General features: G+C 39.4%; 1 protein-coding gene across 5 annotated transcripts in view; it reads right to left on the minus strand.

Moving 5' to 3' along the window:
- LOC121590986 (dedicator of cytokinesis protein 1-like) overlaps positions 1-4,235 on the minus strand; it is a 33,359-nt gene extending 29,124 nt beyond the window's left edge. For all 5 annotated transcript variants that reach the window (XM_041911232.1, XM_041911230.1, XM_041911229.1 and 2 more), the window contains exon 1: positions 3,647-4,235. In XM_041911232.1, coding sequence (XP_041767166.1) covers positions 3,647-3,689 — 43 coding nt within the window. In that variant the 5' untranslated portion in view covers positions 3,690-4,235. The remainder of the gene's footprint in view (positions 1-3,646) is intronic.
- Between the last annotated feature and the right edge of the window lie 6,904 nt (positions 4,236-11,139).

Here is an 11,139-nt window from a genome sequence, read left to right on the forward strand (position 1 = left end):
TTTTTTTACATCAAACAACTACTTCTACAGAAGAACAAGCAATCAACAACATCCGGTTACTAAGGTGACACACAAAACAAAACCTCCCATTTGTTGCGTCAATCTAGCCCGTTGTCATAGCAGCGAGTTTCTGTAAATGGATACTAAAATGTTTGAAGAAAGTTCTTCGCAGAAGGAGTAACAACGGTAGCAGGAAAGAGTTTTCCTATTTCCTATGTCGATGACATATCGGCTGAAGAGGTTTAATGGCCAACATAGCTCTCCAGCTATGATTCATACCACCATCTTATGCACAAGCAACTTAACCAACCCCGCACAACTGCATGAAAGCGCCACACAGCCACAGAAGGGAAAGTAAATAATGACTCACGTGCATTTGAAAGCTTTTGCGACTGATTCAGTGGACATTGTGATCAATTTTCTTTTTTCTTCTTCGACCCCGTTTTCAGAAGCAAAAACAGAATGGCAAGCGATGATAACAAAGACCTCCGTGCGATCGGCGTTGGTGATATACTAGATTCTTTTTGTGTTTGTCATCGAATCTCTGGAAGATTCAGAGACAACTCCACCCTTTGCATTCGACCGGGCGATCGTCCAAGGTACTAACGGTCGGTGCCTGAAGAGGAACGATGGCAAAACGGTCACTGCAGGTCAAGCCAGCCAGTGATCACGAGCAGGGCTAATCAGTCGAAAGTAATGATTTGTTGATAGGAGTTTTCTTTTTTGTACAAACGATGATTCCATTTTTTCACATAATTATTTGTTATTTCCTGTCGTCTTCATCTTCCAGCATCCAGAAAGGTCGGGATACAACATTTCAGTGACAAATTCCTCCTCCCGTGACTGCTGATAATTGAAGGACAGGATTTTTGAGGGTTTTTCATAGAATTTCATTCAAACACAGGGACGAGTGGTTGCCATCATTATGCTCGTACATTGCTGCCCGACCGAACCCCGGTCTGGTCTCGATGAAGGCCCATCATAAACATCGCATCGAAGGGTAGCGGGCACGGGCAGGCAGGCAGACAGCAAACATATTTAAAACGCTCCATCAAACACAATTCGAGAGGAATCTAGAATGAGTGTGTGTGTCGCTCCATCGGCAGACAACAATCGGCGGCGCACAGCGCAGTAAAGCAATTGAGTCGGAGCAAAAAATGCACTGCCTTCGCGTCACATTGACTGGAGCTAAAAGGCGGCTAAAATGATTATGTGTGCAGCATATATGTGGGAGAGAGTGCACTGTGACTGATGCTGTGGAATGTTGTAATAATTCAATTAAACTTGACATTTCATCGCCTCGGACGCGTGTGCCGATCCCGGTCCCGGGATGGGGTCTTTGCTGGGTCATTCATTATGATGAAAAATGTATGCGGGGAGAGTGGCAGTAAATATGAGTGAAAGGTTTCGTGTAATATTCGTCGTGTGACAATGCGTTTCATTCACTGGCTCGTATTCCAAATTTATTGCAATGCGAAGTTCAAGAAATAAAATGAGAAATATAAATTAATTTCCAACAAACTTCTCAATTTTTGTGAACATGCAACAATGCAAACACATTTTTTTATTTATTTGCCTGTTTTGTTGTTTATCTATGTGTCTTTTCATTTATTTATGTCATTTTTGCAGTGGAATGGCACAAGCAAGGGCAGAAACTCCAAACACAAATCCTTGAAAAAGCAAACCAACATTTCTAAAGGACGTGGCATACCGGCAAACATACCAAACCGACCACACCAATACAACCCGCATGGAAGAAAACTATCAACACTTCATAGAGGAAGAAGAAACATTTAAAATAATCCCGCCAGCAACCAGCTGGGTGACCGTTTTTCCCATGCCGACGATTGCCGAGCCGTATAGAGGAAGAAACGGTAGAAAAGATAGGTGGGAAAAAGGATCTAACTGCAATTATCGAGCCTTTTTCGTGCGTTTGTTTTCGTTCAGTCAGTTCAAAAGGCAAGAACTGGAAAAGGCCCAAGAAGAAGAAGACTGCAAAATGTCGAAGTAGAAAGTAGGAATTCCTCACAAACGTACCGTTTCCCACGGAACTCGAATACAGTTGGGGATATTCCACATTACGCACAAAAGCTCACTGCCAAACACATAATTTTTGATAGATTTTTTCAAAAAATTTAAATCTATATTTCCCGCTTCAAATACGCTTGTGTGCAACAACTTTACAGTGCGCTTTGTTTACAAACAACGGTGTCGGGGAGAGCGTTGCAGCAAACCGGACGAAGCTCCCGATTTGTCGAAGGAATTTATCGTCAACAACCTAGGGGGTGAACAAAAAGAAGCGTACAACGTCAAACACGATACAGAATCACACAACCCCTTCGCACATCATCCCTTACCGTGTATTCTCGGTGGTTGGGGCAAAGTGTGTAGAAGCAAAAAAAAAAACCTGTTCTACGTGATGGCACTCGAACGCCGCCCGCTACGATGACACGGTGGTCGTGATGGTAGTTGTGCATTCGATCGTGCGCACGCACATAGCAACGCGATCCGGTTGGTGTGCGCTCTACCTTACACACACAAACGGTGATAGAAGGTAAGGTTTCTGCTGTGATTTGAGCTGCTTGCCAGTTGCAACCAACCACAAACAAAAACAAGCGCATGTTGTGTGTAGGCATCGTAAATATTGCACCTTCCGACCATTAATTGCGCGCTTCCAATGCATGTACACAGGTAGAGAAGAAGATGCTGTTCCGTCCAGCGAACGTGATTACATAAAACCCTTGACCAAGGCAAAGGTAACTAACAAACCCCACTGGGTGAGAACATACTATTAAAGCGACAGCCTAATCGACACTCACACCATCCACGCGCTCGGAGGATAAACGGCAATTGCGATGGCAACAATTAGCGATTCACGGCCTACCACCACTACTACACGGAACATAGTTGATGAAGAAACATGAAATCATCAGCACACGCGCCTATGAGTAAGACGCTTTTCTTGCGATCGTGTGTTGTTGTCGAGAAGGTTCGAAGCAAGGTTCGATCCACGATCATAATCGATCAATCTTTTATTTGATCGTTCTTGATGAAACGAACGTAGCAGAAAACAGGCTTTTGCGAAGAACCATTAATGATGATCATTTTTAAGTGTGTGTTAATTCTGCGCTTATTTGGCCCTTTATTTAAAAGGTTCGCTCTTTCTCCTTTTTTTGGGCTCTGCCAATCTACTGTTTAGGTTCTTTTCCCCATTTTTGGACAAAATACCTCAGTCAAATTCGCTTCGCGCAACATAATTCCCTTTTATTTCCACTGCACACAATCTGCTTACGGCTCTTTCCGGTCATTATTTAGTGCTTGATTGCTGGTTGCTACTATTTTGTTTATTGTTCAATGCCATCGCCCTCGGACGGGCGGGAACCCTTTTCCCGGGTGCCTTATGCATTGGAGCAGGATGAATGCCCCCCCCCCCGCCGCCTTCCCCTCCTCATATATCTCCTTTTCTTCGCCAATACCACGCAGTGGGTGTGTTTGTTTGCCTTTCTCGTTTTGCGGCGTGGAAATCGCTAACAAGCTGAAACTTTAAACGATTTCTTTTCCTTGAACTGCGTTGTTTTACATTTAAAATGTTTTGAAAATGATCAAATTGTTCCATAACAATTTATAAATTGCTAAATTAACCTACCGACAGCAAGCAGCGCTGAAGGAACACGACTCCAAACCGTCATCTTGGTGATGGTGTTTGATATCCCGGCAAACAGCCTTGTAACGTTGAGAAAATGTACCGAATATTGCTTCTCCTTTCCTTTTCACAAGTCACATTCCACTCTTCGCACTGTGCATTTCATATGCATTTGTGTATTTTTGCCTTTTGTTATCAAACGGCACTTTTTCTTTTCCTAATATTTTCTTTTATGCACCTTTTTACATTGTTTTATCATTGGATGAAGAATTTAGAACGATGCAATTTCTTTCATAGACTCACACACACACACGCACAAGCATTTAAAAACTCAACTACACACGCCTACACATTCTCAATCACATCATTTCATGAAACAACACCCCGCATCACTGAAGACAAGGAACAATAGTGGCACTGCACAAACAAGCTTGTTTATCATCACACACATACACACACAATGAAACCACGCAGGGGAACACTCGCGGGCAAAAGAAACTTGTAGGGGGAAAACAACCTGACCTCCCGCAGCACTAACCAGGGAGGAGACTTTACGGACAGAGCAAACGTACGCCCGCTCGCGACGAAATGGGAATCAGCTTTGACATTCGAATCGTTTCTCTCGTTTGATGAGGGCAGCAGATGTTTGACAGCGTCCAAAACCCAACGGACAAAAAAAAGTAGCTCACTTTCAGCGATTCGAGCTACTTCCGTGATTGGCACAACCTGTTGGACCAATGGCATCACAAGCACATGAGTTGAAATTTGCAAGCGGGAGTGGTATGGAAAATAAAGCAACACTTTTTTTTTGTTCTAGTTCCCTGCATCTTTTCATCTGATTTATTACAGAACAAATTCACCACGAGCCTAGTTTATTTAAGAGCAGAGCTGCAACCTCCTTAGCCAGTTTGCCCAAGCGCCACAGATTCAGATTAAACGACTGTAAAATCAATTTTCCATAGAAAAAAAACGAAAGATCCATAGCTTCATTGGTTTGCTCAACAGATGTCGTTTTATAACTGATCATTATTCATTATATTGGTGTCCTTTTCATGCCATTTGTTTTGCCTAACTTCTTCTAATCATGGCCTATGTACCCTTCTAATTTTCCAAGCAAACATCTATACGAATAATGGTCGTGTGGTCAGAAACTCGTGTATCGACACCATCGACTATTACTCAAATCTCACTTACTTCAGTACATATGGTTCACATTGGAGTTTAGTATTTAAACAATCGTATCGCCGTTCTAATTCTAGCGATGTATAACTTCAATGCGAAACCATCCCTACCCGCAAATTTCCGTTAAATGCCCTCTAATCTTTGAATGAAAAAAGAAAATATGAATGAAATATGTCAATGAAAAATTTTGCTTTTAACCTTTAAGTTGGCAACCGGATACCCGGGTATTTTTTTCAACTTCGAACTGCAATAACTTTTGATTCATTGCTTTTATTGACCTGAAATTTTCCGTAGCCTCCCAACTTTTAAGTTATGATTTTTTGGTGCAAAAGTTGTAATTTTAAACAGCCTGTAAGTATTTTATTTTGATTTTTTTTAACTTTACCACGTAAGTTGGCAACCAGCATACCCGGGTATTCCATACATTTTGTATGGAGAATGACGTTTCTCTTCTTCCTCTTTTCGTATTGTGCTTATTTTTTAATCAAATTCAGGCGATTCCAAATTTCAATTTGACCGTTATTTTTATAATAAAATGCAAAAAATTAATGAATAAATGAAGTAGAAGAGAATATATGGTCGGCATTATTTGCTTACAGCATTAAAATATAGAAAGCATTGCTTACCTATGAAAATCGTTAATTTTTTGCATAAAAACGTGTGGAATACCCGGGTATGCCGGTTGCCAACTTACGTGTGTAAATCTGGTTGCCAACTCTACGGTTAATTTGAAATTTGAAATTGCAACTGTCAAAAGAAAACCTTACAAGCGTCTTCAAGCACTGCACTGTTGTAGTTTTCCTAGTTATGAGCGTGAGATTCGATAGTACGAAAATATAAAAATAAAAATATTAATTTAAAGGAAATATTAAAATATTAATTTAAAAAGAAATAAACACAAAAAGATCATAAAAATCAGGATTTGAACACACAAAACCAGTATACAAAATAAGCTAAGATGGCGGAAAGCTATCTGTTCTCGTTGAATAAAAAAAATGAAAGATTTCGAAGAGACCCGGTTACAGCCGTGAAAGTTTTGGTTGAAATCTTCCCAAGTAGCCTTAAGAAACTCTATTTCATTATTAACAGTTTTTTAAAGCCTTTAAAAATCAAATAGAGTTTCTTAAGAGAATATGACATTTGCCAGCGTTACATCATAACGACGTATTCTATTACACTCGTTTTTTTCGATTCAGGTTAATATAACACACAGTGTTTTTCAAATTTTAGCTACACCATTTCCAATTTATTCAATATTCGGAAAATCATTTTTCATTCTTATTTATGTAATAATGCGTATTTATTTTTACACCCAACTATTTTTTTATTAACTGTTTGAAAACTATGTGTTTTCTTTTATTCCTCTATTTGAATCTGTGGTGATAGTAAAAAAAGAATTTAAAAATAAAAAAATAATATTGAAATATTTTCAAATAATACATGTCAAGAGTTTGATAAAGGGTATGCAATATTTGCAAATGAGAAAATTTTTCTTAAAAATGTATATTTTCTTGGGCAAAATAATATTCTCTTGATGACGATAAATTTTGAGACATATTGTACATGATCACGTACATGGCGCCTCCATTTCTTATGTCAAAAAGTTCGTCAAGCTTCGTGTGTGTAGCTTGTGTGTAGATGGCAACAAAACCAAGCGTCTGCGACAATTTTGGATAGCGTTTGGACAACATGTTTTTGTCCACGGCTGCAGCTGACCTCCATGCTGATATAATGGAAGAAACCCATGGAATGAAAAAAAAACTTATGTGATACAGTGACAATATGCAGTGACAAAACGATGAAATGTCGAATAAAAGTAATTGTGGTGAATTTATGCATTTCTTCCATGAACTATTAACACCTTCTGTTGTAACTTAACGAAGATCTAGAAAATGCATATAGAATGAGACAGAGCAATACAGCCATCTCTGTCGATTTGTTCGTTGAGTTTGATATTTTTCGTTAAAAATACCGGCAAAATTTTTAACGAAGCCAGGAAAGCGTTACGCAGTGGTTTAAGCCCTGCAATTACTGCTGTATGGAAAGCTAAAAGTAATACTTTTAGGCATACTTCTAACGGTTTCTTAACAGGATTGTGCTACTTGGGTTTATTCGCCTTCTAAGGCGACTAAGGCCTTAAATGCCTTCTGAATGCCTTCAAAGCCGTTTAATGCTGGTAGGGATATACAGGGCTTCTCAAGCCAGGCTGTCTTGTCACCCATTATACATTTTCCAGATTCAAGTTGGGATTTTACGCGTTCAAAACCTAGTATTACCAAATTGAAAAGAGTTTACGGATTCGAATTTTATGTACGATATTGACAATCGTTTAACGTGTTCGAAAAATAGTGTTGCGATTTTGAGCTGGCTTGAGAAACCCTGTAACAGTACAGAGGGAAGGATGAAGCTCTTAAAGCAAGGAAGGCGCGCTTCACTGCTTGAGTATCCCACCAACAGATGGCGACACTAGCGTTTTTGCTATTTGGATAATGCATGAGTCGTTCACCGTCTGCTAAACGAACTTTTTCTATATTCCGTTTAGAAAGAGAGCTTGAGTCGTCTAGAACCCATTTAATGGACGCTTAGTGGATTTGTGGCACTTGAGTATAGATATTCCCCGATATACGCCATACCCGATTTACGCGATTTCGCTGTACGCCAGTGATGTCAAACTAGTTTAGGGTCGCGGGCCGGATTACGGTTGAAAATATTCTCACGGGCCGCAGCCAAGCGGGGAGGGGGTGAGGGATAATTCTTTCGATCTGCGAAAATACCTAAAGACTTATTCTTGGACCTAGATTCTTCTCTTATCTACATTTGGTAAAAAGTAAGGCTCAGCTCTCTACGTTACATGCCTTAAAACATTCCCAAGTAACATTTTTATTATAATTTTGTCATCTACGCGACCGACCAGAGTCTATTTTTCAAATAAAAAATATTTAGAAATGCGATGAAAATAAAAGTTTTATGTTTTAACATTAACCAATATCAAGGAAATTTAATTCTGAAACACAAGTAATCCCAAATAACCAGCTTGAACTCTATAGCTGATTTGAGGCTGTTTAACGAAAAATCGATGTCGATGCTTTGTGGCTGATTAAGAGATAGACGGTACTTTGCGGAACTATGGAGCTTTTTAACAGGCACATGGTACTCTTTGGAACTTTGCGGCTGATTAGCACTATGTGTAGGGTTCATGATGGATCTTGAAGGCTTGTTAAGAAAGGGTAATGAACTTGGTGGAACTTTATAGCTTTTTAATGCATGACATCGGTACGAGATGGCTCTTGTCAAAGTGTCAAAGACGGACGCCGGCAATAATCTCATTGCTGCTGCACAAGAATGAATATTGAGTGAAGTGATTGTGAATTATCAGTAAATTGTGTAAAATTTTGTGTAATTCATCAATACAAAAGATTTAAAAATATACATATGTGTTTAAACGAAACAAATCTTGTTGTTTATTTCATCAACGACGCTTGCTTGTAAATAAAATACAAAGAAAAATAATCCCTGGCATCGTGGCATAAGGAAGCTGCTTAGGCGCTGTTTGAAAGACCCACATAGAACTTTGATGCTGTTTATCTACTGCAAAAGGCGAATTAGAGCAGCGATCTTTAGCGTGCCAAAATGAGCTGCTTAAGCAATTCTGGCTATTTGGGAATATACATAGTGTATGAAAAATATTCAATAAAAGTTCTAAATAACTCTTGAAGCTTCAAATTGGAGCAACATTTCCGAATGTAGAAAATAAAACAATATGTAAAATATATTTAACTAAGTTAAATATATGACATGTATTTATAGCAGAAGCCTACCAAGGGATCGAGCAGGCGGCAGAGAGCCTCGGATTGCAGATAAACGAGGCAAAGACCAAACTGATGGTGGCAACATCAGCGGGCCCACCAACAAATAATCAGAATCTACGTAGGCGTGACGTGCAGATAGGTGAACGCACTTTTGAAGTCGTCCTACAATTCACCTATCTTGGGTCAAAGGTCAGCAACGACAACAGCATGGAAGCTGAGTTGCGCGCAAGGATGCTGGCTGCCAACCGGTCATTCTACAGCCTGAAAAATCAGTTCACCTCAAAGAACCTGTCGCGACGGACGAAGCTGGGACTATATAGTACCTATATAGTACCAGTACTCACATACGCCTCTGAGACATGGACACTGTCCAAATCTGACGAAACCCTCTTAGCCGCGTTCGAGAGGAAGATGCTCAGATGGATACTTGGCCCCGTATGTGTGGAAGGACAATGGAGGAGCCGCTATAATGACGAGCTATACGAGATGTACGGCGACCTCACTGTCGTACAGCGTATAAAGCTCGCCAGGCTCCGGTGGGCTGGCCATGTTATACGCATGGAAACGGACGACCCAGCCCGTAAAGTCTTTTTAGGCCGTCCACAAGGACAGAGGAGGCGTGGTAGGCCCAAATTGAGGTGGCAAGATGGCGTGGAGGCGTCCGCCATTAAGGCCGGGATAACGGACTGGCAGACGAAGGCGCGAGACCGTGAGCGGTTTCGGACACTCCTGAGGCAGGCCAAGACCGCAAAGCGGTTGTAGTGCCGGATAAGTAAGTAAGTATTTATTGTCTATGAAATCTACGTTTCTCGCCATTTGAAATCATAATTACATTTAGTTTAAAGGCTCTATTATAAGGGCGATGAATTAGGTCAATAAATAAATTTGCACATTGATTATAGTTTCAATATCATAGTTTTACACCAATAGTAGGTTAAGAAATGTATGACCATTTTAATATTTTAATTGTTTCAAAAGTACTACGCGTAACGCTAGCGTAACGTAGAGGGCTGAGCCTTACTTTTACCCCATTTCAAAAGGAATAAAATTGTAATCTTCAGTTAAAATCAGATCATGTAACTAATTTAGTGGCTAAAACCTACCACTTCAAGCAAGATTATACGAAAATTAGCTATAATTTGACTGAATATCTCAAAATTCGACTTACGCTAATATTCGAGTTACGCTATTGCCTCCGGTCCGCGTTAATAGCGTAGGGTAACTGTACCAGTTTTCGGCAGTGTACCTATTTTCGGCAGGGTAACTAAAAACGTGAAATTCTGCACAAATGCGGTAAAAAATTTCACAAAATACAATTTTGTAGTGAAAGTGTACTTATTTGATATTCACATACGAAGTTTCACACCATTTCATTACGTATTTTACAAAATATCAAATAAATTGTGCTTTTTTCGGCAGCTTTGGTGTCAGCCAATCGTTCGGCAGGTTTTATGATTAAGATTAATCAGAACAGTAAAACAATGAAAAAGTGGTGTATATTAAAGATTTTATGCTTATTTAATTTATTCTAACTTGTTCGGAATTTCAAAATCACGATAAACAGGTTATTTTTCACTTTAAATGCTGCCGAAAATAGGTACATTTTTGACAGCTCAATGTTGTGGGCTGCTGCCGAAACTCGGAACAATAACACACGTTGGATTTGGCTGAATATTTCTTTAAAAATTGATCAGAACACTACAATGCGTATATCGACACATAATATTCGGTGCTGCCTCACTACCTCCCTATGAAACGCGATTGCAGTTATTCAATCTTCACTCTTTAAGCTTCCGCCGCCAAGTGTTTCAGGCTTGTTTTATTGGTGGTTTATTACTTTCTGCTACTGATGCTCCTGATTTACTCTCGTCCATCTCGCTGTATGTTCCCTCTCGTTCTCTTCGTCCACGTGATCCTCTGTCAATTGAAACACGTCATACTCTTTATACTTTCAATGACCCTCTTCTGTCCTGTTTCAGATTGTTTAACCACTTTTACTATCTCTTTGATTTCGACTCCTCTCTTAACTCTTTCCGTAACCGTATTTTTCTTCTAATTCCCTTTAATTATTCTCCTTAGTTTTCTATTACTCTCTTTTTTTTGTTAAGTTTATGATAGTCTCTACGCTCTACCCTTGTTTTTTTCTTTTCTTTTTGCTAGGTCAAGACTAGGTTAGTTAGGCTTAGTTTTTCATGAATCATTTTGTTTTTTTGTTAGTATTTAATTAGTTTTAAGTCCATTATATTTAGCCTTGATGGCAGATATTGTATTAAATAAATGAAATGAAATGAAATGAAATAATATGACCTTTCTTGTACCAAATATCACCAATTTTACGACAAACAATGCACTAACTTAAGAGAAAAATAAATATTTGTAAGCCAGTTCGCACCGTACGCTATAACCATCAAACTGTCAATGGCTGCTCTGTTTAAACGTCGCATCAAAATGGCTGTCAAAACGGGCCAAAATAAGCAACATAAAATTGATAATTAAAGTGCATTT

The sequence above is a fragment of the Anopheles merus genome, chromosome 2R (genome assembly GCF_017562075.2).
Source record: "Anopheles merus strain MAF chromosome 2R, AmerM5.1, whole genome shotgun sequence".
Classification (NCBI taxonomy): domain Eukaryota; kingdom Metazoa; phylum Arthropoda; class Insecta; order Diptera; family Culicidae; genus Anopheles; species Anopheles merus.